General features: G+C 54.5%; 1 protein-coding gene across 2 annotated transcripts in view; it reads right to left on the bottom strand.

The window, feature by feature from the left end:
* Nucleotides 1-27,260, bottom strand: part of SLC6A6 (solute carrier family 6 member 6) — an 84,186-nt gene that overhangs the window by 36,596 nt on the left and 20,330 nt on the right. For both annotated transcript variants that reach the window (XM_036073651.2, XM_036073653.2), the window contains 3 exons: nt 6,453-6,695; nt 4,620-4,754; nt 3,308-3,542 (listed from right to left, as the gene is read on the bottom strand). In XM_036073651.2, coding sequence (XP_035929544.1) covers nt 3,308-3,542; nt 4,620-4,754; nt 6,453-6,681 — 599 coding nt within the window. In that variant the 5' untranslated portion in view covers nt 6,682-6,695. The remainder of the gene's footprint in view (nt 1-3,307; nt 3,543-4,619; nt 4,755-6,452; nt 6,696-27,260) is intronic.

The raw sequence follows: 27,260 nt of genomic DNA, 5'->3' as shown, positions 1-27,260 counted from the left end.
ATGTCTTTTGGCTCTCCTTTTCAGCCTAGTGAGCTCCTATTTGTGCCTCAGAGCCCAGCTCATATGGCCCTTTCATTTGCAGATGAGGAAACTAGGCCTGAGAGGGGTAGTTAACTTGCTGCTCCAGGCTCCGAAGCCAAGTGGAGGCAGACATGGAATCAGTAAGAAGAATCAGCATCCAGTGAGCACTCACTGTGTTCAAACACTCTCACTTAATCCTCTCTGGCTGAGCCAGATCATAGTATGGGAAAAGCCACGAGAGGGTTCTGAGCTGACAAATGCCATGTTTGGATTCACGGTTGACTTCAGAGCTGCAAGGGTAAGGCAGGGAGAGGACAGTCCAGTGCTGGGGTCTGGGGGAGTGATGCTGGGGGTCCCATGGAGGGGGGGTGGACTGCAAGTGGGGAGAGTAGTCAGACTCCGGGTATACTTGAAAGGGAGAGCCCAGAGCATCTGGGAACTGGATGTGAGATTTGAGGCAGGCAGGAATTTGGGAGGATTCCCATGCACTTCCCCACCTGAAGGGTCTCTGCAAAGATGAAATGCCAAAGAGAGGGACATGTCCCTGGCACAACGCTCATGGGAGCTAGTTATTCCACGTTAGTTCTCTTTCCTTTCCCCTCTTTCACGTGCAGGAGAAGGGAAGGCTCTGGAAGGCTGGGGACTGGGCCCTTCTCACCTGTAGGCCTGGCCCAGGGCTGCACTGCACTGAAGCCCCCAGCCCTACTCACTGGCCTCAGCCTCTGCTCATGCGTGGCGGCGGGCCTGGTCTCCTCAACTAAGCCTGCATTCCAGGCTCTTGCTCTGTGGACCCCAGTCCTCCCCAGGGTTCCAGAAAGAGGGCAAGTTCTTTTTGGATGTTCAGGTGGGCTCACAAAGTTCAGCTAGGACCCGAAGGCTGGAATGGGAGGTGAGCACCAGGCAGGTGGCCAGTGCTCTGTGGGCTGAGAAAGTCCATCCGGATCCTGTGGGCCCTGGGAAGCTGCCTGCAAGCCCAGGACATTTCCAAAGATAAATCCTATCTTCACGGCTTCCAGGCCAGAAAGGGCAGCTTGGGTGCTCAGAATGAGGATTCTGGAAGGCAGGAGCCCGAGAACTCCCAGGAGGGCTGAGTGTAGGGGACAGGTGGGTGAGAAGGCATGGGGAACAACTGGACCCCCTGAGGACCTCATGGTTCACGGGAGCCCCTTCCCGAGAGCCCTCAGGCCTATGACAGCAGAGATGAGCCAGAAGGACAGCCCCATTTGCAATGGCAGGGGCGGAGGGGGAGGGTATGGGCATTTGAGAAGGGGCCACTCTTTGTCCCTCTGAAGGTCAGATCACCTGAGTTCCAAACGCCCCTGGAGGGCAGTTTGATCCACTATGAGGGCACTAAATAGATAATAATGGCCTGCATTTCTCAAGCAGCTTCTCAGGACTGGCCATGCACAGTCTCATTCAGTTAGAGCAACCCCACAACGCTGGGAGGGCAGTGCTAGGATCTCCCCAAGCACAGGTGAGGCCATCGGGGCCCAGAGGGGCAACAGCACCTGCCCAAGCTAGAGGTGACAGACCGAGGGTTCATGAAAGCCCGGACAACCAACCCAGGCCCGAGGCAGTAAGGCTCCAGCAGGCACCCAAGTGGCTGGTTGAGTGCCAGTGTCCTGGGCGGGGTGGGCTGTGGGTGGTCAGGCTGTGCCAGGAACAGCCTAGGACAGACAGGGCTGTGGTTTCGGGCCCCATTCAAGTGAGAAGAATGAAGTGCCCGCATTTCTTTGTCTGTAAACTCAGCTCTCCAGAGGGTGTGGCGTGGAGGGGGTGATGAGTGTGCTTGTAATGTGCTCTTTGTCTGCAAGTGGAAAATATGTACACACAAAGAAAGAGCCCCTGTCCAAGTAGGCCTAGGGACTTGTGAGCATCGACCACAGGCTTGCGTGTCATGACAAGGACAGGGACCCCCTGACTGAGGACCACCTGACCCTTGCTTGCCCACGATTTCCTGGCCCTGGCCCTCAAGCATGGCTGGGACCGGCCAGCAGGCCACCCCCTCTCTTGTGGGTCCGTTGCTGGGCTGGGTTCTCAGAGGTGGGAAGACCCTTGGAAGCTGCAAAGCTGACCCAAAAAGGAGTATCATCTCATGATGATGAGGGACCACCCCCATCGTTAATACTGTCTCCTGCCCCCCGCTATCAACTTCATCTCCAGGATCACTGGGGCTGTACGCAGGTGCTGAACCCCAAGTTTCATAGATCATGAAGAGCAGGGAAAGTGACCCATGAGTGCTTTTGCGACTGGTCTCCAAGCACTGTGTTCAAAGGACTCCCCTGTACGTCAGCTAAGAGTTACCCAAACTTCAGGTCTCCACATTCCGCCTTTCTGATGTCTGTCCTGCGTCTATACTCCCGTAGCTGCTGACGACATGGTGGTTCTCCCCTCCTCTCCTAAAGAGACAGAGCCTCTCTCCCCACCTCCTGGATTGGGTTAGTCTATGGCTTTCTTTGGCCGATGGGACATGAGTGAAAATGATGCCGACAGAGTTTTGAAAAGAACTCCTGCACAGGGGCTCCCCCATTCGTGGTCACGTGCTGAGCCGCCCGTGAACAAGCCCAGGCTGGCCCACTGGGTGATGGGCCCATATGGACCGGTTGCCCCTGGCCCCCCAGCCAATAGCCAGCTAATCCCCAGAAGAGCTATCCTGATGTCCTACAGCTGACCTACCCACGGGGGAGCCCCGCAAAGACTGGCAGAACTGCTCAGCCAAGCTCAGTCCAAACTGCCAATCAGCAGAACCATGAGCCAAATAAATGGTCGTTGCTGAAAGCCACCAAATTTGGGGGCGACTGTTACACAGCAAAAGCTAACTGATAGATATTTTTTACTCTATCGACTCACCTTTTCGCTTGAGTAACTATATCAGCTTCGTATGTGCATTTTTCTCTGTGCAATAACAGGTTTGACGTGCTAACTATATTTTTTTCTAAAATACATTAAGAAAACTATATCATTTTCAGACAACAGAAGTACATATACCTGCATACGGGTGTAGGAACGATTCATTCCCCTCATTTGACAGTTAAAGAAACTGAGGCTCAGAAAGGGGCAGTGACTTGCCGAAGTTCAAACAGCCAGTAAAATGGCAGAACTGGGATTCGGTTCCAGGCCTGTCTGAGACCAAAGGCATGGATTTATCTCCAAATCCGCACCCTCCTCCCCGCCCCCCACCCCGAGAGAGTGACAACCACATCCCTGGGGAGAAGATGAGGGAGTGGGCTGTCCTCTCTGCCCCCACCCACGTCCTCCCTCCTTCCTTCAGCGAGGCTGGCCTTACTCCCAGAACTCGGTGACAGGCGAGGTGAAGTTGTTGGCGCTGAGGGTGACCCATAGGCTCTTGTTCCTGCGCATAGTGTCTTCCATGCACTGGGGTGTGTTCCAGCTGTGGTTGCAGTGTGCCCAGGGCAGCTCCGACTGGAAGGACTGGAACAGGTAGTATGTGGCCCAGGCCAGGATGATGACGTAGTATATGTTCAGGAGGGACACGATCACGATGGAGGCGTAGCCGATGCCTGTGGGTGTGGGCAAGAAAGAGGAGCATCAGGAGGGAGGCCAGACCTACCAAGGCCACATAGTCAACCCTGGTATCTCTAGGCCTGGGGCCAGACGGGGCTCTTCAACAAGGACCAGCAAATATTTGTAGGATGAACGGATGACTGGATGGATGATGAAAGAATGGATGGTCCGATAAGGTGGATGAATGGAAGGATGTATAGAGGAGGGATAGCTCAATGAATGGATGGCTAGGCACATAGATGAGTAGATGGATGGATGGTTCGTTGGTTGGTTGGTTGGAAAGACAGCTGAGTGGATGGATGTTGGATTGATGGATGGATATCCAATTTGTTGATGGATGTATGGATGGTGGTTGGTTGGAAGGTTAGGTGGATGAATGGATGGATGAATGAGTGGATAGCTAGCCAGAAAGATGGATGGCTGGTCTAACCATTGACTAATGGAAGAAAGTTTACTGGATGGATGGATGGATTTATATAGATGAATGAATGAACAGATCCACACATCCTCCCAACCCTGCCAATTATAACCATAACAGTGATTATTTTATGAGTGCATACTAGGTGTGAGGCACAGGACTAAATGTTGTAATGATAATAAAGCTACCCTTAATTTGGAGCTTACTATGTATACAAAGCACTTTTACATAGCTATGTCATTTTGTCTTCATAGCGACCCTATGAAGTAAGCACATTATTTCCATTTTATAGATAAAGAAACTGAGGCCCAAAGAGATTAAGTGACTATTCCAAAATAACAAGAGTTTGAGCAAGAGGAGGAAGTGGGACTTGAAGCCATACAGACTCCTGATCTGAGCGCCTATCTTCTGCACTACATTGCTAAGCAGCTGCAATCCTTCAACGACCCAGAGGTGGGAACGGCCCGGACGTGCTGAGCAGCTATGATGGGCAGCAGCATCATGGGAACAATGTGCCACCTGCTACCCTGGGTCAAGCACAGGCACAAGTGGACTTGCATGAGGCTCCAGTGTACCTGGCAAATAGCAGGTGCTCAATAAAAATGTGCTGAACCGATGAACACCAGGCCCCAGGTGACCTTTGTCCCATACTCACCGGAGAACAAGGGGCAGATCTTTTCCCAGCAGGTGATGCCCCCTTCAGAGGTGTACTGGCCTATGATTACCTCTAGGAAAAACACAGGCAGGCCGCCGCCAAACAGGAAAATAAAATACGGTATGAGAAATGCACCTGCAGAGAGAGCAGAGTGGTGAGGGTCAGGCTGTGGCTGTCACGGGGGCCGCTCCCAAGCCCTCCCAGCCAATGAGATCCAAGAGAATGAGTGAGGGACATTGGGATAGAGGCCAAACTCTTGGACCTGGTTGAAAAGTCTCCAGGCCTTGCCCATCTGTCCAGCTGACATCACTTTTCCAGGGGGCCTTCTCACCTCCTCCAGATGCACCAGGTGCTTTTTTAAGCCTCTGAGCCTTTGTTTACGCTGTGCCAACTACCTGCCTGCCTTCCCCACATCCGTCCATCTCAAACACGGCCTCCTCATGAAGCCTTCACCCGTCCTTCCCCAGGCCCGCCCAGGGCAGGCAGCTAAGAAGAACTAGCGAGGAAGAGTGCAGTGATGAGAAGCAAGAGGTGGGCATCTCCAGCTCGGGGTGGGAGCCAGGGGAGGAGTGAGGGCAAAGAGCCAGGGCGAGGGTTCCTACCTGGTGTCCACTAATGGCTTCAGCGGGTCCATAAACCCTTTGAAACTGTGGGCAACTTGGGTCTATGGCTATGTGCTTTGTTCTGGGGAGCGTCTAGGGCACTCATCAGAGTCCCAAAGGCGCCTGAGACCTACAAAAGGTTAAGAAACCAGGCTCTAAGGCAGAATTTCCCAAAAGGTGGTTCTTCTAACTTGGGCGGCCGCGGCATGCCATCTGCTGCCATACGAGCCTCCGACTGAGGCCGTCACGAGGGCCGAGCCGTTCCTCCCTGCCCAGGGCTCTTTGAGCTCTCTCCTGCACCAGGGAGAAGGTCTCTGTCACATGCTGCCGGACTTTGACACCTCCAACAGGAGAGGATTCTAGCTCAGAGCCTTCAGCAGGTGTAAAAAACAAAAAACAAAAACCCCACAAAAACCCAAACCAACCAACTAACCAAACACCCAGACAGGGGCCTTATATTTTAAAAATGATCTTCAAAGGTGGTCAAAAAGAGACAACTTCAAGGTTTAAGTTCTGGGGACGTGACCTACCGCATGGTGACTATAGTTAATAGCGCTGTACTACATATTTGAAAACTGCTATGGGAGTAAATCTCAAGTTCTCATCACAAGAAAAAACGTTATAACTATGTGAGGTCATGGATGGTAACTGAACTAATTGTGGTGATCATTTGGCAATATACACATGTATCAACTCATTACGTTGTACACCTTAAACTAATACATGTTATAAGTCAATTATATCTCAATACAAGGGGAGAAAAATTTTAAATTAAAAAGTACTAGAAATACCTTCACTGTATTTTTTTTTCCTGGATACCTTTCTATCACAGCAAATGATACTGGTTTTCCATTTATCGGGGGGAAACAAAGCTTGCTTTTGAAGTGCCTTTGGGTTAAGTTAGAAAAAGCCAAAGCAAAAGCATATGGATCTGGGCGAATCTGTGGGACACATGGGCCTGGCCTCACTGCCTCTCTTCTGAGGGGATCAACTGGAGGGTCAGAGAGAGTCAGGGACCTGCCCGAGTTTGCAGAGTTAAGACACCGAGAGAACGTCACCTGCCTCTCAGGCATGCTCATGTATTGCCTCTGAAGTGGGGTGGGATGGGGTGGGCACACAGAGGTTCCAGGTGGGGGCCTGGGAAAGCGGGGCACAGAGAGGCCCCCACGGTCTGGCCCCTCCCTCTCCTTGCTGGCCACTCGCTGCCCAGCCCAGCCCAGCCCAGGCTTACCTCCACCATTTTTATAGCAGAGGTACGGGAAACGCCAGACGTTGCCCAAGCCGACAAAGCCGCCAGCCACGGAGAGCACAAAGTCGATCTTGCTGGACCACTTCTCCCTCTGAGGGGGCTTCCCCTCGGCCTCATCTTCGGGCCGCGTGCCTGGGCTCTTCCCTGGGGATGGCTTCAGGATGTCTTTGTGAAAGTCTTTCAGACACTGCAGCTTCTCCTTGGTGGCCATGTCCTCCTCGCTTTCTGTGGGGGACAAAACAGAAGCCAGCGTGCGCTCAGTAAGGGATGGCCCGTTCGTCTTCGGCACATCTCTTTTCTCACCCATGGGCTGGCGGGCTCTGACCAGCCCAGGCCTGTGGCGAGGGGCCTGCCATCCCGTCTGTCCACGGCTCTGACAACAACCCGAGTGATTCGGACCCCTCTAGGTGATCAGGTCCTCGAGATTCAGGAACTGACCGTTTCCGCTCCCCAGGCACCTGCTCAACAGAGGCGCAGGGACCCCATGCCTGTCATCCCCACACATCACACCGCATTCTATACCCGCAGGCAGAGAAGCATGAAGCCAACCCCCCCCCCCCCGACCCTGGCATCATCTCTACAAAATATGACACACTCTGGGCAGCTCTAAGGTAACTTCCCAATAACAGCCTGCCTGCATTTTCTAGCAACGAGCAGATACCGTTTCTGCATCTCACATTTGCCTAGAAAATGATGGCTCCCGTTTCATTCAAGACTCAGCACAGTGCCTGGCCACAGGAGGTGTTCGTTCCGAGCTTTTAAAGAATGGATAAACATAAGTGAATAAGGAGTGGGGTTTCAGGCTGAGATAGGAACAGTATTTGAAAAGGAGGTTTCCACCAAAGTATGGAAAATGGGTATTTATGAAACATATTTGCAATTCATTAACCAGTCACATCTCTGCACTGTGAGGATTATGGAAGAATGCAGGTGAATCTTCCTTTGTCCATCCCTCTCTATCCACTCTCTGGCTTGCTCTAACCCGTATACCATCCAGGCTCCTTTGCCCTCTGACTCCCTATTGGGTTCAGCAATGCAAGGGCCCAGGGGAGGTCAATTCTCCAAGCCTCCAGGAGCTGTTCAGGATCACCCTTAGCCCACCCCTGCTTAGGAAGGCTGCCACCAGCCAGGGCAGAATATCTCCCTTCTCTACTTCTCAGGTCCCCGAGTCCTAACCGCCCCCCCCTCCCCCGCCCACACACACACCTCGGTCTTGAGGGCAAAAGCACCATGAGTCCCAGCCCAGGGGGAGAGGGTGCCTTTGAGGCTCTACCCCTACATGGCAGAGGCCACGGGAGACAGCTGAGCTGGGGGAGCCAGAGCTAGTGGGCCTACCCACCCCTCCTTGAGCCTCACTTTCTTTATCTGCAGAATAAAAAGCTTGAAAGCAAAGGCGACCAACTCATAGTCAAACAGCCTGGGGTACTACTTGTCTTCATGATCCAAACTGTTGGCCGACACTGAAATAACAGAGAAAGTGGAGATTTCTAGGTTTTTTCAAAACATGTGAAGGGCGTCGGGCCACACTGGGTTCACACTCCTTATGGGATCCATCAGCTGGACCAGATGCAGCCCCGTCACCCGGGCACACCCGGGCCAGCTTGCCACCCGGCTCGCGGACGTCTCCAGTGGGGATCTGAGTCTGCCTTGTCAAAGTGCTTAGCACCACCTGATCATGTCTGTTCGAGTCCTTGCTTCCTTGTTAACAGTCTCCCCCTCGACTGACAAGAACAGAGGCTCCGTGGGGCAAGAACCTGTCTTATCTACTGCTGTGCCCAGAACCTGGAGCGCGGGAGGAGAACTGATGCGTAATGGTGCTCAGGGTGGGGTCTGCAAGCAGCTGCTGCTAAGTACAAACCCCAGGCCTGCCACTTCCCAACTCTCTGACGTCAGTCATGTCGCAGCCTCCGCGCCTTGCCTGGCATAGGTGGCGGTCGGGGCAGGGCGAGGCGGGGGCCGCCTGCGGACCTGGGGTGTGCAGAGAGAAGGTGCACTGGCCTGGCCCCAGCAGCCGGGCCCGCAGGGGCCTTGCTTGGAGGAGCAGAGGCACAAAAGCACAACAGAATCCCCATTTCCCCCACGCCTCCTTCCTCTCCCTGGCTCGGGGTGGGGGACCCTGATTGTTTCGCTATCTGGCCATGAGCAGACCAAGAAAAGGCTTCCTGGAGCCGTCGGGCGCTCGCTGAGCCCTTCCTCTGTCTCCTGGAGCGCAGACTGGCGGCGGCATCCGCACAGCCTTTCTTTGCCCTGCTCCCTCGAGGCGACGTGGGGGTCCGGCCGGGCGTATGGCTACTGTAAAAATAGCCCCAGCGGCCAGCATTGTTCCAGCATTAATATGTGCAGCCCCCGATGGTTATCTGGGCGGCCCATTGTGGGCCGGCTGGATGGGAGCATAATTGGAGGATGTGGGACTCAAGTCCCTCCTAGTGAAGATGTTTTTCAGGGAATGACCCCTGAACCTCCTCACCAAGAGGGTCGGTTCCGCCCTTTCAGGCTCTCCTTGGATCTCGGGGCTGCAAGGCACTTCACAAGGTCAGACAGGAGGAGGGGGGGAGGTGGCCGGCTTCTGCCCACATAGGCAGCTGGGAATGGCGAAGGTTCTTCCCCACTAGGACACCAGGAGCCGGGGTCTGCTTCCCTGTGGCTACCCTGAGAGTCCTGGCTCTGCCCTCTGGGCCCCGAAACCAACCGGCCAGGCTGGCGCTCAGAGAACCCTGCGGAAATGCGGGGATGGGGGTAGCAAGTTCCATGAGACCCTCTGCTCTGGCCTCTGGTTTCCCACGAGGGGAGACCTCCAGCCCCCTCTCCACTCAGGACCCCATCTTCCCAACGCCCGTGGCTGAGCCGGGATGTGGGATGGGACTTGAATGGGGCAGAACTGGGGCTTGTCACGCATCTGGCATTATGGGGGTGTCCCCGCTCCTCACCCCAAGTGCATCCAGGGATGGGTTCTTCTGTTACGTCACCTGTCTCATCCACGGCTGCCACGAAACAAGCCCACGCGCCCTTCGAGAACACACAGCCAGCAGCCCTACCTCTGGCTCCCTCCCCGCCAGGTCATGGTCCATGGCCTCACCCAAGACTCACTCACTCATGCCTCTCAATGAGGCCAGATCCAGAGGCAGGCATCCCACCTCCCTCTCAAGGGACTTCTTCCAAGCCCCTCCGGGGTGTCTGACCAGCCCCATGCCTGCATAAGCCCACTGCAGAAAGCCCCTTGGCTTCTGCCTCCTGTACATTCCTGGCATCCACCCACATCTCTCCGTCGCCATGGCAACCACCACCGTCGGGGCCCTGACAGCTCTTGCCCGGGCATCCACGGCAGCCTCCTCCCAGGTCTCCCTGCTGCTACACTGTACCAGCCCCCCACAAACTGTTCTCAGCACAGCAGCTGGGGGCAAGGTCTAGAGCATAATCAGTCCAGAATGCACCCCCCACCCCCAACCTTCCATCACTCCTGGAAGAAAACACAAACTCCTCACCGCAGCCTCGCCCCCATCTCCCCATTCTCCCCTCTCCTTGGGACACTGGCTCCACAGAACTGCTTTCGTCCATCCCACGCCTCAGGCTCAGGCTCCCTAACACAGCTGCTCCGAGCCCTCCGGTGGCAGCCTGACCCCTGCAGGAACTAGAGTGTGAGCCCTGGCCGAGAAGCTGACAGCCACTTCCCGGCTCGGTGTCTTCAGGCAAGTCACTCAACCTCTCTGATCCTTAGTGTTCTCATTTGTAAAATGGGGCTAATCATGCCCACCTCATGGGGATGATATAAGGACTGAATGGTGGGGGGCGGGTGTGTGTAGAATGCATGGAAAGTACTTAGAACAGCATTTGGCAAGTAGCAAGTACTCCTTAAATAGTAGCGCTGTATTACTGTTGTTACTGCCATAATTATCGGGGCCCACCTTGACCTTGGGGTATATAAGGCCTTAGTTCTACTCAGGGTGAGATCAGCAAGGCCCAGGGAGGCCAAACGACACTCCTGAGGTCATACAGCTGATAGTAACAGTAACCGTAACGTGCCCGAACCTTCAGCTCTGACCTACCCCTCTGTCAGCCCAGCCCCACCTCAGACACCACCTTCCCTGGAGTACTACCATCCATCTCCACGGACTCATGATGAGGCCCACCGATTCCCACCTGTCACCCCGCAGCGGCCCGCCCCCCCCAACCCGGTGCAGTAAGCACTTAGGAAGAAGCCCCCCCAGGCGCTCCAGCAGCCCGCTGCCTTGCCGGCCGCCGAGAACTGTTTTCCTTGGCGCCAGGCCCAGGGCTATTTTGTAGCGACCGTGATACATAATTCCCCATTTTAAGAGCTTCCTCTTTGGTTATTACAGCGAGAAGCGATTAGAATAGGCATCAGAATCAGCCCTGATACAGAGGCTCCAGGATGAAGCCTCCCTCCTTGGCCAGCTGAAGTGCTCCTTGTCTCTCTGCTCCAGGGGTCACGGCCAGAACTGGCTGTGCCTGAAGACCAACCTGCAGATCACCTGGTCAGCTTTGGCACGTCCGTGGACAGATCCAACCTGGTGCCGGCAACGCGTGCCAACAATGCCGAGGATTGGTTTCTCCCCGATTTACAGCGACCAGATTTTTTGGTATTTACTTTGTGCTTAGCTGTCACTAAATAGTGTTCTATTTACTCCTCAAAGAGCCTTATTGTGGAAGGGATTTTTAGTACTGTTTTACCGATGAAGGAAGTTGAAGCTCAAGCAGGGAAGTGAGCGGCCTGCCTGAGGCTAAGCACCCAGGAAGACTGAAGTCAGAACTCCCATCTTGATCTGCCCAATGCCTAGGGCACCAGAGCAAAGTTTAGAAAGGAGGAGGCCTCTGTGCTGTTTGCAGATGGGGATGCTAAGGCCAGAGGGAAAAGGAATGCAGAGGTAGAGCAGGGTAGGGCTAGGGACTGGGTATCCTGCCCACATTCCACGCCCTCCCAACCCCCCTGGCCCCAGGTGCCCACACACCAGCCAGCTGGATCTTGAATCGAGTTACAGACCCTGCTGCGGCTGCCTCCCCCAGCATCTGCCACCTCAGTCCAAGGCTGTGGGGAAACCAAGCCCTTGCCTCTTTTTCCTGGATGAGCTGCCGGGAAGCTGGGAAATTTTCACCCTCCCCTGCAGAACTTGAACCTTCTCAAGTAAAAACAATCAGCTTCCCACAAGAATCTCTCTGGAAAAGAATGATTTAAATCTCTCATTGTCGCTGACTTATCCACTCACGAGCTTCTACAAGGTTTCCAATATAAGAAGGCAGGTACTTCACTGTTTCCTCTTTAGAATACCTCCCATCCCAAAAGTACTTAGCACGCAGTCAGCCTCTAAGATCCATCTCTGGGCCTCACTGGACAGTTAGTGTTTCTCAGCAAACCTCTGGGGGTCAGGTAAGTGGCTCCTAGAAACCCAGGGGAGCTCTGGATGACCCACCTATTTTATAGCTGGGGATACCGGGGGCCTGGACCGCCCTGTCCTGTTGGGCTCTCTACGGAATCAAGCACTCCAGAGCAGGGCTTTATCCTCCCCTTTCCTCATTTCTCTGCCCACTCCAGAGCCAGAGCTCTGGGCTCACTGAGGCCACGACCCAGCTGTGTGACCCGGAGCAAGTAACAACCTCTCTGTGCCTCATTGGTTAAAAGAACTCACTGCACAGGGATTAAATAGGATGATGACTGTAAAATGTCCAGCACAGGGCCTGGTACATACAAAGTGATTAATAAATATTAGCTATTATTGAAGAAAATAGCTGACCACCTTGGAATTTTATTAATACGGGGTGGCAGGCATCATAGCCTCAGTGTTTTAAAAAAGAGGAAAAAAGCAAGCTGCATCTATTAAGCGATGACTACAGGCACGTTTATTTAGCACTGTGCTAAGGGCTTTGCAAGCATTTTCTTAGTCAACCCCCTCTCTGGGAGCCAGTACCATCCCTGTTTTGCTGACAAGGCCTGGAGAGGTGAAGTCACTTGTCCAGAATCACACAGCAAGTAAAAGGCCGCTGGAGCTTCAAATGGCTCCCAGGTCTGGTTCGGCCTCAATCCCATGTTCTCAAGCACTCGGCTGTTTTGCATCACCTGCTTTAGCAAGCTGACAAAGTGGCATCAGGCCTGGTGCCTTTAAGTCAGCTTCAAGCCGCTGGACTGGACACATCAGAGAAGTAGGTGATGGTGGACAGGGAAGTGAGGAGCCACAGGATACAGAGGTGACAGGGGCCCAGGGCCCTAGGGACGGGCTGGGCAGGCTGATGAAGTGGCATCGATAGCCAGGACGCATGGCACTCTGGACCAGAGGCTTCCTCCAGCAGCCAGGGAGAGCCTCCCAGACTTCTCTGATAGATCCAAAGGGGCTCCTTCCAGCACTGTGTCCACAAACTCCAGGCAAGGGACAGGCTCAGTGAGTAGGAGGGCTGGGATCGATTAGTAATGTCTGCCAAGGGCATGCTCCTTAGGTACCATCCTGGCCCTAGGAAGCATTTAAAAATTAAGCACAAAAATAAATAAATAAGCACCAAAACCCAACCAACCAACCAAACAAAACCATGAGGTGTGGTGAGAGCACTATTTTACCCTGGGCCTTAAGGGTAGCTGTTTTTGAAGAGAAAGTAGAAATGAATCAAAGAAAGGTTTTTTGTCCTTCTCATAAAAAGGTACACCTTTAAAAGATTTAATCATTGGCTTGAATCATGTGGTCTTGTATCCTTCTGTCTTGTTCATCTGTTTGTATCTCGGGATCACTCATGCCTGAAAATCTCAACGGCCTTCGAGGGCCTGGCAGGCGAAAGACAGGGTACAGTGGGGAGGCCACAGGGAGGAGGGTCTGTGGCAAACAGGAGTCCGGGTTCCAGCCACGGGTGGCTCTCCTCGGCTCCCGTTGCCTTACCTACATTTTCTAATTTCTAAAACATTGTGTGGCCCAAACACAAACTGTTGGCCTTGTCTGGGCACACCATTACCCCAGGTCACCCAAGGTGGCCACAGCAAAGGGCAGGGCAGGCTTGCCTGGAGATGCTGACCAGCCCAGCCTCACGGGCCCAACGGCTTGCCCCAGTGAGGTCATCCAGGAAGTCTGCCATTGTTTTGCCCGGAACAAAGCCGAACAATGAGCAACCACATTCTGATCCTAGTGAAAGTGAATTCTGTTTGGGGAATTGTTTTTCGCATGACATCTCTGGGGACAGGGCTTGTGATCTACATGGGGTTCAGTGTCTTCCCCTCCCCTGATCTAACTGCAAACCCCCCACCCCACAAAAACTCAGGTGTACCCTCAGAGACCCCTCACTTCTGCTGAGAGCACCTTGCCTGGAACATGACAGGCCCTCAACCCATGTCCAGTGTCGACTTCTCCCCAAGCCTCACAGAGCCTCTCCCTTCACAGCTCAGGGTACTACAGCTTGGAGAAGGGGAAGGTCTGGCCCAGATCACACAGCCACGAGGCAGTGGGTCAGGATTTGCACCCAGACCCTGCCTCCATGCCCCCAGAAGGAGGTAACCTCTGGACAGGGGCCTACCAGAACGAGTCCTACTTCTCAGTCTGTGGTTTACAGAGGAAAAAGTGGGTGAAAGTGAACAGGTTTTGCATAGAACTGGCCTCTGGGACAACACTGGTGGCAGGCAGGATGTGGGCCCAATGTACTGCCACCTTATGTTCTTCTCACAAAAACATTTACAGGTAAAAGGTCTTGGGGACTGGGTCCAAATATTTTTCTTATCTTGGAGGTGGCAGGCTCTGACCCAAAGCCCAGAGAACCACAGGCAGTCAACAGAGATGAAACAAAAAAGAAGACATGCAAATGGCGTGGGGGTGGGGAGGAAGAAGGCGCCAGGCTAGGCCGGGGGAGGGGCAGAGTGAAGAGGGCAGGATGGCCAGGTGTGGCCCCGGGGGGTGGGGGGGGTGAAGGCAAGCAGGGCACCCACCATGCACAACACAGAGGCACCCCGGGCAGGGCACCGGCCAAGCAGGCCAATGAGTCAGGGCAAAGGGCAAGGGACTAGGGGTCAAAAGGCTGGGCCTAGTTCCGGTTCCACTGGGTCACGTGGGCCAAGTACTGCCCCTTTGCACCTCGGATGTCCAGGGTCAAAAATAGAGCCAGGGCAGCTCTGGCAAGCAGGGACTACTGAATAAACACTTACTGAGAAGCTACCCTACTAGGTGCCAGGAGCTGGTCTAGGAACCAGGGGCAGGGAGATGAGCCCCCAGGAGCTGATGTTCCAGAAGGGGAGGTAAATATTTACAAGATAGGACCAACATGCAGAAGACAACCAAGTGGGATGAGATGTAGGTGACAGGGATCCAGGAGCCAGTGAGGCCCCTCTGAGGAGGTAAGGTTTCACTGCGGGGGCAGGCCTGGCCCTGGGCAGCAATTTCTTTATTCTTCTCAGCAGCCTGGATGAAGGAAGGAGGCCCAGAGAAGGGAAGCCACTTGCCCAAAGCCACACAGCTGGGATCTGAGCCCAGGCAATGGGCTTCAGGGTCCGTGCTTTCAACCACACTGAAACTGAGGTCTGTGTGGCAAACAACTGGGGGAATGGTGTTCTCAGAGCAGGGAATGGTGTGTACCAAGAGGGCCACACTGGCCCTGGTAAAGGAACAGAGAGAAGGCCAGTGTGGGACGGAGAGCAAAGGGAAACAGGGCATGGGGTGACCTAGAGAGGAGGCCGGGTCTGGAGGCCAGGATTAAAAGCTGTATTTAGCCAGAGGCTGGTGGGAGCCCCTGGAGAGTTTCGTGCTCAGTGAGGACCCCACCGTGTGGCTCCAGCCCCTGACTTTTCCTGACTGTCTGGCCAACTTCTCCCTACCACCGTGGAGGGGGATTCGAGGGCCCATGCCAGGCTTTTCCCTGTAAGCTGTTGCTAATGGGGACTCTCCAGTGGGGGCCTGGGAACCCCGAGTCCTTATCCCGGACACCCCAGAGCCACCCAGCCCCTTCGTCATGTGCTGAGCGAGTACCTGCAGGACTGGCTGAAGGAGGCTGCTGTTCTTTCTAAAGAGGGATCAGCCAAGGATGGGTGGCGGGACCTCCTTCCCCGTGGCCAAGGGCCACACCACCAGTGCCACAGAGAAGAAAATACCCTTGTGTACTGAGTCTGGACCCTCACCTCTCCATAGGTGAAGTCCATGGGTTTGGGAAGAACAGGGTCAGCCTCTGATCCTAACCTGGGGGAGTGGGTCAGGCACTTACTCACCTGGGGGAGTGGGCAGGAAAAGCCCCAACTGTCCCATGGTAACTGAGCACCTACTACCCTGCTGGCCCAGGGCCACTGCAGGGGGATTCAAAGTCACCTCCCTGCCCTCAAGGGGCTAATGTCCAGAGGCAGAGGGGAGGGGCTCGTTTTGTCAAAGTAGCCCAAAAATTATTCTACAAGTTCAGATGCATCTGGTCCAGGGCGAATGAGAGGAGCTTCAAGGAGCAGGCCCCCGACACCCTCCCGGCTGGGTCCCGCGGCCTGGCTGGGCCTGGACTCCCGGAGGACGCAAGAGTTCAGGAACAGTCCGGCCTCATGGATTCTGTCTGAGCCGGCTCAGCCCCCAAATGCCACTTAGGGAGATTTCCAGCATATGCCGTCACAACTTAAGCTTAGCTAAAGGAGGAAGTAGGGAGAGAGGGGAGGGCCGCCATGATGTCTAAGGGGGCCCTCAAGGGCCTGTGTTGGTGCACAGGGCAGTGAGTCAGCGGGCAACGGTCTCCTGGCACTGAGTCACCAGCCACAGCCTGTCACTCTCCTCCTGTCGGCTTCCCCACCACCCCAGCCCTCAGCCTGGTTTGGCCGGAAGTGGGGGTGGGGTAGGGTCTACCATGGTCCTGCGGCAGGCTCTGGTAGAACCCAGGATTATTTCTGGAGGTCACAAAAAAAGAGACCTATGAGAAAAAAGAAAAGCTCAGTTTCCATTTCCTCAGACTTCCCCTTTGAAGCCACTCTCCTCTTACTGGTGGTGAAAAGCAAACAGCGCGGCCCCTCCCTAGCTCTATAGAAACTGGAGAGAGATAGGCCCTCAGTGACAAGGCCAGCTAAGGGCACGCCTGTGGCCCAACACCCACTCAGAGCCAGTCACCTCCGACTCTGTCACCAGGGCTCTGCCGGAAGTCACATCTCCATGGAAACAGCTAAAGCACTCTTTGCTAAACGGCCTGGAGAAGTCACCTCTCTCAGCCTCAGTATTACCATCTGTAAGATGGGCATAATCTCCCATCTACAGTGCGTGAAGCCTCCTCGCTCATTAAATGTATGTAAACAAGGTCCCTGCTATGGTTCCTCTTTTAAACATGTCTCTACTCAATGAGGAAGGACCTTCTTCCTTCCTAGCTGCACCCATACCTCACCCTCACTTAGAAATTTAGCTCAAGGGTTGTTTGCCTGTGGAACAAAGCAGCTTGGGATTTAGCAAGACTTAGCGGTGGTGATCAAATAGCAATGTCTGCTGCCGGTGCCCCCTTTCAGAGCAAAGGGGCTTGTTGCCTGGAATTTCCTCCATTTATCTGGAAGTCAAGTCTCAGGTGTCCTCCACCATCCGAAGCCCACCTGAGACCCCCAGGGGCTACCAAACCACACACACCTCAGGCTTTCTCACGCCTCCATGCCTTGGCTCATTCTGTCCTCCTAGCCTGGCACACTGTTCCCCAAGTAATGCACAGGCAATCCTCAAGCGATCCCCTAGGACAATGGCCCTGAGGACTCCCCAGTGCCTTCCTTGGGCTCCGTGGGTCACACCACCTCTGTCCCCATGCTCAGCAGCCCATACTGTAATTGTGGGCCAGCTTCCTGACACCCAGTAGAAGGCCCAGCACTATCAATATTCGTCAAACAGAAGCTTTAGGGCTCACAACCCTGGAGACACTCAACATCGGGGTAAACGTGTGCTACCTCAGAGCTGCGAGGGCCCCTCGGCTCGGCACATAGAGCAAGGACAGCAGCGGACGCTAGGACCGGGCGGGGCTGCCGGCAGAGTAAGGGTGAGCCGGACATCCCCTCCGGACAGGGGCTGTGTCCCCAGCAACTGAGCACAGTTCCCCCCAATGGTCAAAACTCTACAAAGCTTCGCCCTCTTTTGATAGATGAGCCCTAAACCTTCAGGAAATCACTTTTCATGAAACAACGTGTTCCCTGAGCATGTTCCAAAACGGACCTTGAAGTGAATGCTCCTCGGTCTCCTAAAGGTTTGCCAGGTACTGCTGTAGGCTCCTCGTGGATCCTGCACAAAAACTGCAAGGCACAAAGTGGGGGCCTTAGGGTATCGGCACATGCAAATGCAAGCCCACTTTCTAGATGAGCAAACTGAGGCCCTGGACCCGTACCAGATGAACAAGAGCCACCAGCCTCTTTCACAGCTGGGCCATCAGCACTGAAGGAACCTCGTTTCGGAGGGAAAAGCGAGGTCGGAGGGAGGTGATGGAGGGCAGGGATGCTCCCAGCACCCCTGACCCAGTGGGACACAGTGGGCGCCAGAGGCTGAAAGTAAAGCTCTTATTCCTAACCTGGCTGGACCCGTCGGGTTGGCAGATGGTGGTGCGGCGGCAGGGGCAACTCTCAGGCTACAAGATGATGCCTAATAGCAGCTACTGCTCAGCTATATGAAAATTCAGCATTAAAATCCATACCGGGGGTGGGGTGCGCTCGAGGGAAGGATGACGTTTCTACATTGTACAGACCATCTCCCAGGGCAACCCCCAGATGGCCTCCACCTCCCTTCACCTTCCACTGTAATTCCACCTGCGGCCCGGTCGTGTTCACCACGAGCACGGTGCCTCCATGCGGGGACACAAAATGAGGCCACCTCAACCACTGGAAACTCCCTAGAGGCATGCCCCCTAGCCCAGCCAAGCTTGTTTCTAGCCCATCCCACTGCCCACCATGTCGCCTTCGGCTCGAGAACTAATGGTGGCTCCCAGCTGCTTGGAGAATCATCTCTCTAGTTCCTCACCTGGAATCCAAAGCTCATGGTACTTGACCCTGTTGCTGGCCCCAATCTCTGCCACCTTACCTCTCCTCTGGTCCTGCCTGAGTCTCGGGACCTCCTCGTTTTTTCCATCATTATCCCGTTCAATGCTGTGTTTTGTGGGTTCCCTTATGTTTAGGAGGATCCCACCCTCCTTTAAGACCTGGCCCAAGTGTCGTCCCTCCAGAAAGCCCTGCCTGCCCACCCCATTTTTTCCCCTTCTCTCCTCCTGTGGCCTGTGTCACCTCACCATTCACCAGGTGCGGGGCTCTTGCTCAGACTTCAACCCTGGACAGAGCTCAAAGTTCTCCTTGAGACAGCTCAGTTTCGTCATCTGTAAGTAGTCTCCATAATCTGTGAAACCATTCCTTGCCGAAGTCTCTGGGCCAAGCCGGTGGATGACCACAGGCTGCCTGAGCATTGGCATTGCCTGGGACTCTGGCTGAAAATCCAGATGCCTGGACCCGCCCCAGACCTCCTGACTCTGAATCTTCAAGGTTATTAAACCAACCCCCCACCCCCACCCCCCCCGCTGCCAACCAAGTGACTCTTAGAATCAGGTGAGGTTGGGAAGAGGTGGTGCTAATGAACTGGGAGAAGCTTGGTAACATGTAAAACAAAATCAGCCAGTTAAAGAGACTGTTACTGGCTGACGATAATGCACACGGGCATGCATAGCTGTGTGCACACACCGTCCGCGTAGGCCCACAGACGGTGCTCCTGCCAGACTGGGAGCAGGTGGGGGCTGGGCCCGGCTGGGGTTCATTTCGGCCAGTCCCAGTGAGTCCGGGGACGACCCCAGAACCATGTGCCCAGACTTGACAGTTTGCCAGAGGCTCCCCATTCCCTCTTGCCACTGCTCCTTATAGTAGCCCACTTTACAGGTAAGAAAACTGAGGCTCAGAGAGGAAACAGGACTTGGCCAAAGTTACCCAGAGTGCAAGTGACAGAATCTGAACCCAGGACAAGGCAATACTCCCTCTATCCACTTGCGAAAGTTAAAAGGAGTTTGAGAAATCAAGGTTGGGGCTGGCAGGTGGATTACCTCGGGCTTCCGGGGCAGGGAGTTGAGTGGGGTATGTGATCCTGGGGGAACAAGCATCAGAGACCGCCCCACCCGGCCCGAGGGCAAAATCCAGCACAGCAGACCTCAGGCAGCATCTCCAAAGAGACACAAAGTACAGAGCATATCGCCTGGGACTTGGGGGTCCCCAGCTGTCACCCCTGCATGGGGGGGCCACTTTTTCCCTAAAGTGGAGGCAGCAGGTGGAGCCTTCCCAAAAGGAGAAGCACCTGTCCCTAAAATGCCAACTCCCCAAACCCAAGGAACAATAGCAGGAAAGGACCCAGGAGGGCCGAGAGGCCCAGGTGAGGCCAGCTCGGCCAGTGACCACTGCTTGACCAAGGCAGCACCCGGCCTTCCCTGGGCTGTGGTTTCCACCAGCTGACCAGCAGACCCTAACAGCTCGCGAGTGCAGGATCCCAACCACGCCTCCCACACACAGGGGCACACAGGGGTACACACACGCACGCGCACACACACGTCTCTCTGCAAAGGCAACCTCTCCAACAAAAGAAAATACACACCATAAATACACCTGTCTGTACCTCAGTTTCCTCAAACACAGAATGACGATAGCAATAGTACCTACTTCTTAGGGTTGTTGCGAGATGAAATGAGCTAATAGGTACAGGCCACTTAGTACTTGAACAAAGCGTGAGCTATCAGGACGATGACCCTGAGACCGGCGACAGCCTGGAAAGAGGCTGGTGGCCCTGCTGGGCCTGTCCTGTGCACCAGACCTGCTGGGCACCTGCCATATCCCCTCACAGAGCCAGGACCAGGGTTCGAAAGCAAGTCAGCCAGTTCTGAGATGTGGGGCATCCCCCAACACTCCTGCCTCCTCCCAGCTGCCCCTTCCCTTCTATCCAGCCTCCACTCCTCTTCCACAGTGGGTGGAACCAGGGGACCCTGGGGGACCCTCCCAGGACACCTGCTGACTATGGGACGATGTAGGTCCTGGGGGCTGGTGGTTCCATGGGGATCTGAGCATGGATGTGGGCCCTCCTGTCACCTCCTCTACCTCGCCTTGGGGTAGGGTCGGGAGAACAGCTCAGGCAGCTGCCCCCAGCCGGGCAGCCAGACCAGGGCCTGCGGCAACCCAGACCAGGTGTCCATGCCCCATGGGCAGCGGTGCCTGCCAAGCTGGGGAGGCGGAAGTTACAGGGCGCGGGGCCTGGCCTTGAGAGCCAAGTTTGTGCCACAGACACTGGGAAACGGGCTGCAGAGTGGCCCCAACAACCCGTGGCGGAAGTGCAGACCAGCTACTCGGAGCAGATGACCAAGCAGCCTCCCTCTTTCTTTGCGCAGCTGTGAAGAAAACCTTTGGGAGAAGAAGCGGCTTGGTGGTATCCCCCAGATTGGCTGCAGCTATAGAACTCAGATTCTGGGACCGCTCAACTCCCAGCAGCCTCAAAACCCCAAAGGTCCTAGCTGGAGGTCCCTGGGTGCCCGAGACCCCTCAACTGGCCATCAGCGAATGACAGATCAGCCCCGGATCCCCAGGGCCCAGAGTTTAGAGATAAGCAGACTGAGGCTTAAAAAGAGGAGGGGGCTTTCCAGGAAGCCCCGAGACGGGCCCTGCTGTGGGACTCTGGGCAAACTACTGTGCCTGTTCCCTCATCCGTACACTGTGGCCGAGGACGGCACCAGCCCCTCAGGGCGCAGGGGTGATCACGTGAGCCGATGCAGGTAAACCACCCAGTACCCGGCTGGGCGCACAGATGGGTCCTGCTAAGACGTCGCAGTGTGAGGGCGAACATGATTCATGTTGGAGCCACTCTCAGGGAACTGCCTGCTAGTAGGAAGGCAAGACAACAGCAGTTATGGTAAGAAGTTTGCCAGCCCCAGGGTGGGCTACTCCAGTCTTCAACCCCAATTTGTTCTGTGGACGTGTACTAGTTCAGGAAATTCGACACCGTCATCGGGTCTAATGTCCCTGTTTTACTGGTGGGGAAATTGAGGCCTAGGTGCAAAAGCTTCCGTCTCCAGTGTTTCAACTGGGGTTCTAGGCCTCCAGTTCCCCTGCCCGCTCCTACTATTTGGATGCCTAGGACCAGCTCAACTCCTTACTTACTTGGGGAGCTCCTTGCCAGGCCCAGGATACGCAGAGCACTAATCCCACAGAGGTCTTTGACCCCAAGGGAATGCCCTGCCTGTTTACCCAGCAACCTACCTCCGGTCAGCTCAGGGGCCGAGAGGCTCTATCAAGCAAGGATCTGGACGGAGGTGGTGGGTAAACAGAGGGTCCCACTGGTGGTCTGTGGTGGGAGGCTTGGGTGAATAGTTCTTGGCAAGGGGAGCCATGGCCCACTCCAAGCTGGACGCCCCTCGGAAAGACCTTGTTCCCACCAGGCCTCCGGCCGGACCACTCAGGTCAGAGCAATGAAGGGCTCCCACATTTGCCCTCTGCTCCCTCCCTCCTGAGTGGACTCCCTGGACACTGTTTCCTAGGTAACTGCAGCTGTTGGGGACCCCATAAGCTTGAATCACAGAAGGCTGCCCAGTAAGGTTCTGTAAGGGGACCGAGGCTCTCTGAGCAGATAGGGACACAGGTGGACATGCAAACATGACTTACCCCAGACACTGGGAAATTGGGTACATCAGAAGCCCTCGAGAGTATAAAAGATGCCCAGCACCTTGGCTACGGCCCTCAGAATATCCGCTCACAAGGTCACAATACCCCTTCCAACACAGCTCAAGTGCCCAGAGACGGCATACTCCAGAAAAACACCAGTGATTAGTATTGTCCCTTAGCAGAACTAAAGCCAGGGGACGTTCTTTGGTCATAGAATTTACTGTCTCTATATGTCATTGCCTGGGAGGCCCTGGGCTTTCACAGCTTAGTGCATTTTTGCAAGCCATTTCAGGCCCTGGAATGCACATCCCTGCTCTTCTCCATTCTCAAATGAGACCTCCTCCAGGAAGCCTTCCCTGACCATCCCCTGTCCATCTCCCAGAACGAATTGCTCATTCCTCAGCTATAGTCCTAGTTTCTTCCTCCCACGGTCAGAGGATGCTCTGGGGCAGTGGGTGGGCCTCCTCCCTGGAGGCAGCAAATGAGGAGGACCATGGTGTATCATCGTCATAGCAACCTTTTGTTCCAATTCCGACTGTTCTTACATCCTGGAAACAAAGATAGTTGCAGCTAACATTATGTGCCTGGCACTCTGTTGGGCATTTGATATAATTCTAGCTCGTAGTAATTTTTTAATCATGCTAAATATTTTTCTTATTGCATTTTAAATCACTTTTCACTGATTATGGCTGCTTGCTTTTCTCCTATAATCAGTCCAAAGGTAATGAGACTTTATGACTTTTTCAGAGACTCTCACAGAACAAAAAAAACCACACTCTAAATGCCTTAAAAGTATGGAAAGTGCTCCAACCGCACAGCTAGTTCCAGAGAGGAATATCAGCTGCCTGGGCTGAGCGACTGTGTGTGCCCAGCTCAGTGCCCGTCACTTGGGTGCCGAATTTTTACCCGGTCCTTACCAACCATCCTATGAGATGAGGAATCTTACCCCATCTGAGGCTCAGAGGGGTTGAGTGACTTGACCAAAGTTGCACAGCCAGGAAGAGGCAGGGTTCCAGAATCCTGGGTCCCCAACCACTGGGCTCTGGGGCATCTCCTGGCTCTGGCCTTTGATGCCAGGAAGTCCCCCTCTTCACTTGACACAGGAAGAAACTGAGGCCAGCAGTAGGTATGGGTGTCATTGTGCACATTAACCAGCTGGGACTGGAATCCAGGTCTCTTGAGCAGGCCCAGATCGCAGGTCCTGGGCCAGCCTCAACTACACAACAGCAGGAACAAAAAACCCACCTCTGCAGAGGCTTTGTGCTCCAGGCTCTGCAAGGACCTTTCCATTTCATTATGTATACCTGCTGGGATTACTAAATACTGGCCCCTCAGGCTAGGAAGAACTGTTAACCATTTCACTTCGGGCTACCTAGAGCAATTAGGCGGTTAATAAGGAATTGGTGAAGGGAAGGGACTGAGCCCTGGGCGCATCCCCGCCCCCACCTCCTCTGAGCTCGCTCTCACCCTGACCCTCCCGCACTGTCCCATCCTCTGCAGCAGCCGGGGGACTTAATCAGCTTATTCACCCTTTAGATAGCCTGGCCGATCAGAAAAAGTCTCCTTTTACTCCTTGGGGACAAGGATACCTGAGATTTAGGCCACAACTATAAATAGTCAAGAAATCCGTCCTTTTAGATTGACTCATCTATTGATTTGGTCAATTGGTTCCCACTGACCCCCAGATGGTGGAATTCTATGTAATTCCTCCTCAGTATTGTCCGTGGAGAGGAGTGGCCCTCCTGGCCTCTCCAGCTTTGTCCTCTGAATTCCCCGATGGGCACCACCCCCTGCGAGACCCTGTTCCCCAAACCCCCTCTGCCGGGTTCCACTTTTGCCTCCGCTGCGTCACCTTAAAAGGTTTTGGTTGGAAGCTGACTCTGTCACTTGTCTGCTACTGCAAGCAGTGCCCTCAGGAATGTCACTTCCCCCTTGGGGCCTCAGCTGCATCATCTGTAAAATGGGCCATCCCGAATTCCACAAGGGAAGGCAGGGGGAAGTGCTCCAATACATGAGTGGATTTGCTCTCAGGAGAAATGCCCGTGCGGTTCATTTCATGCGGTTAATCAACAGCAACACTGACTGGGGGCAGAAACAAGCACCCAGAGCTCTTCTGTCCCTCAGGGAAAACAGCAGATAAACAGTTCCTCCATCCGGCGTTCTGTGACACACGAACGGCCCGGGCTGCCGGCACTGCCACTCCCTCCCAAGGCGTTCCGCCTGCTCCCCAAACCACGTGAGTCATCAAAACTAGGTGAGACACCTCGGTAGAGTGGGTTTCCTCCCGGGACCTCTGGCAGTGCCAGCAATGCTCCTGCAAGCCTGTTTGGGTGACGGCCCGGCCGGGCTGTTCTTCTTCCCAAACAGAAACCAGTTGTCCAAACAACTAAACAAGTCACCACCTTTAAGGGGGCACCTGGCAGCATTAACTAAGGACTTCAGGTTCCAGTCTGGCTCCCCAAAGTGAATCAAGACCCCAGCACTCAGCAGGGCATTCGGGGTCACCAGCCAAGACCTCCCTTCCAGCTCCTCTCCTGGCCCCCGTACCCCAGAGCGAGACAGGGCAGCCCAGCCATGCCGCTGACGGCATCGGGAACTCTCTGCTTTCCCTTTTCAGGGTCGCTTCCCTCTACCAGTAAATGCCCTTCCTGGCTTGTGTCTGTCTGCCTGGCCTGCTTTTGTCTTTCAAGGCCTCTGGGAAAGTTTTGTGAACTTTGTGTGCCCAAAGCATCTTCAAGAGACCCCACTGATGATGCACAGCCGACTTGTCTTGGGGCTGGCCCGGCTGTTCCAGGCAGGACAGAGAGAGGCTCAACTCTGGGTCCCCAGGGCGTGGTCGGGGCCTGGGCCACAGGAAAAGTCCACAAGTCTCTGATGACTGCATGAACAGACTTTCAATTCTCGGTTTTCAGATGCTTACAGGTTTTCCCCAAACTTCCCCAGATATCAAAGTTTCTCGCCTGGGCCTTCCCCCACTCAGCAGGGCTGGAAGGGGTTTGAAAATATATACACTCCTCAAATGAACCATAAAGGCCAAAGGGAAAACAAAAGGTCTGCCCCCCATGACCTTTTGGCGTTGGGAGCTACTGTATCTATGAGAAGGTGGATGTGAACACAGTCTGTTGTGGTCATCACTCCACCACGTCACAACAAACCATCACACTGCACGCCTTAAGCTCACACACTGATGTATGCCTTTCGTTTCTCAATAAGACGGGGGAAAAAAGCTCACACTAAATTGTAATGTAATTCATATGTTCACCTACGTCTCACTCACTAGATTGTACGTTTCTAAAAAATTGACACTGTGTCTTTTATGTTTGGACATAGCACCTGTCATCATGTTTATGAATATGAAATAAAATTAATTTCTTTAAAGAGCTGGGGGTGGCCCTTTCCCCCCAGAAGCACGCAGCAGGCTCAGCCCTCAGCCATGAAGCTTTGAGGCCTGGCCACATGGGGATCAGCTGACCCAGACAAGGCCAGAGATGTGGATGGGAATCAGTACCTTGAAGCAGCCCTGGTCCCCAGGGGCCTTCCAGAGCTGCGGCTTTTCTAGATTGTTTCTTTTAGGAGGAAGAGTTTACTCCATGTCTGGACTTTTTAATGTGACTAAATCAACCCTGAGAGCACTTTAATACAGCCATTATTAATAAAACACATTAATAAGAAATATACCAAACTGCTCTCTCTTACTTGCTTAAGCCAGTTAGCCTGGTGGGCATCACGGGCCTCCCTTTACAAATGGGGCCACTGGAGCCCAGGCAGGAGATGGCACTGGCCGGCGGTCACACGGCCAGGAAGCAGCAGAGACTCTTCTCTCAACAGCACCAGGACAGAAAAGGTGGTTAGGGGAGGAGCGGAGGCCATATGTCTTACGGTGATGTGTGACCTTGGGCATGTCAATGCCCTTCTCTGAGCCTCAGGACGCTCCTCGTGAGGAAGGCTGGAGAGGAGGGTGGAGGCAGACAGGCTCATGTTCCCAGATTCTTCCCTCCTCCACCCTGAGACGAGCCCTGGCCTCCTGGTCATACACGCCGACTGCATGCATTTGCGGCGGTGGGGGGTGGGGCGGCAGGCTCCACTTTGCAACCGAACAATGGTTTGTGTGCGCAGTTGCGTCGTCTCCCCCTCCCTGCCTCGCTCCTCACTCTATCCCCACTGCCCAGCACGGGGCCCGGTATAGAGCAGGTGTTCCACAAGTACTCAGCACGTGAGTCAATGGACACGTGAATGCTGAGTACATGCGTCAATTCATTCGGTGCGAGCTCCTTACAGGACAGGGGATCTGGAGGGAATAATCCAGAGGAGCAGCAGGGCCCCACTGGGCAGCTCCCCCATGGAAGGGGGGCAGGGCGGGGAGCCTGGGCCCAGAAGCACACCAGTCCTGTCTCCTGGTCTGTGTGGCCGCGGCAGTATCGCGGGGCACCTCCCTGAGCCCGGCTTCTGCACCCATGAGGCAGAGAACATCAGAACTTTGTCACAGGACCGTCTCATGGCGGGGATGAGGATATGACCATCAAGTTCTTGGGCGTCATAGGTGCTCAGTAAGCATCTCCAGGTCAAAATCAGACCTCGTATTAAGTCAACTAGGCTGACCCTTCTGGTTGCCTGGAGGAGGACATAGATGCCCAAGGTGGCACCACCTCAGGGACTCACAGCGAGGAGGGCCAGGGCTGGGACAAGCGCTGCGGCAACTGGTTCGCGGGGACATCTGTGACCTCAAGCAGTGGTACGACCCGGCCTGCGGGCACGACCTCCCGGGGCAGCTGGATAAATGAGCTTGCGGAGGTAAGCTTGTCGGATGTACTCATACTGCGAAGGACATACTTAACCAAAAACATGACTCAGTTTATCTAATTTAACTGGACGCCCTGTGTTTCATCTAGCAACCTTATTCAGAGTGTCTAGAGGGATCCCTGTTACACACACACACACACACACACACACACACCGCATCCCGCACAAAATATGACACCCAGGACATAAGAAGCATCAAAGACTCTGAGCTCCTGGTCTGAAAACTTCAACCTGAGTACAAATTAAAGATCCTGAGACTTCGGGGTCACGCTCTCCCACAGGCATGCTCCGTTGTTTCTTCCCACTCAGAGAAGCTGCTTGCCTGGTACCTGCACAGACCTTTTGGGGTCCTCTCAGCTCCTCCCTGTTTCCACAGTTTTTGCAGAGCAGGAGTCTACTCCCAAGGACTTTCCGTAGCCCTCACCTCA

Source organism: Halichoerus grypus, chromosome 1, assembly GCF_964656455.1.
Source record: "Halichoerus grypus chromosome 1, mHalGry1.hap1.1, whole genome shotgun sequence".
Lineage (NCBI taxonomy): Eukaryota > Metazoa > Chordata > Mammalia > Carnivora > Phocidae > Halichoerus > Halichoerus grypus.
The sequence above is the reverse complement of the archived record's forward strand: the minus strand, read 5'-3'. Positions and strand labels throughout refer to the sequence as shown.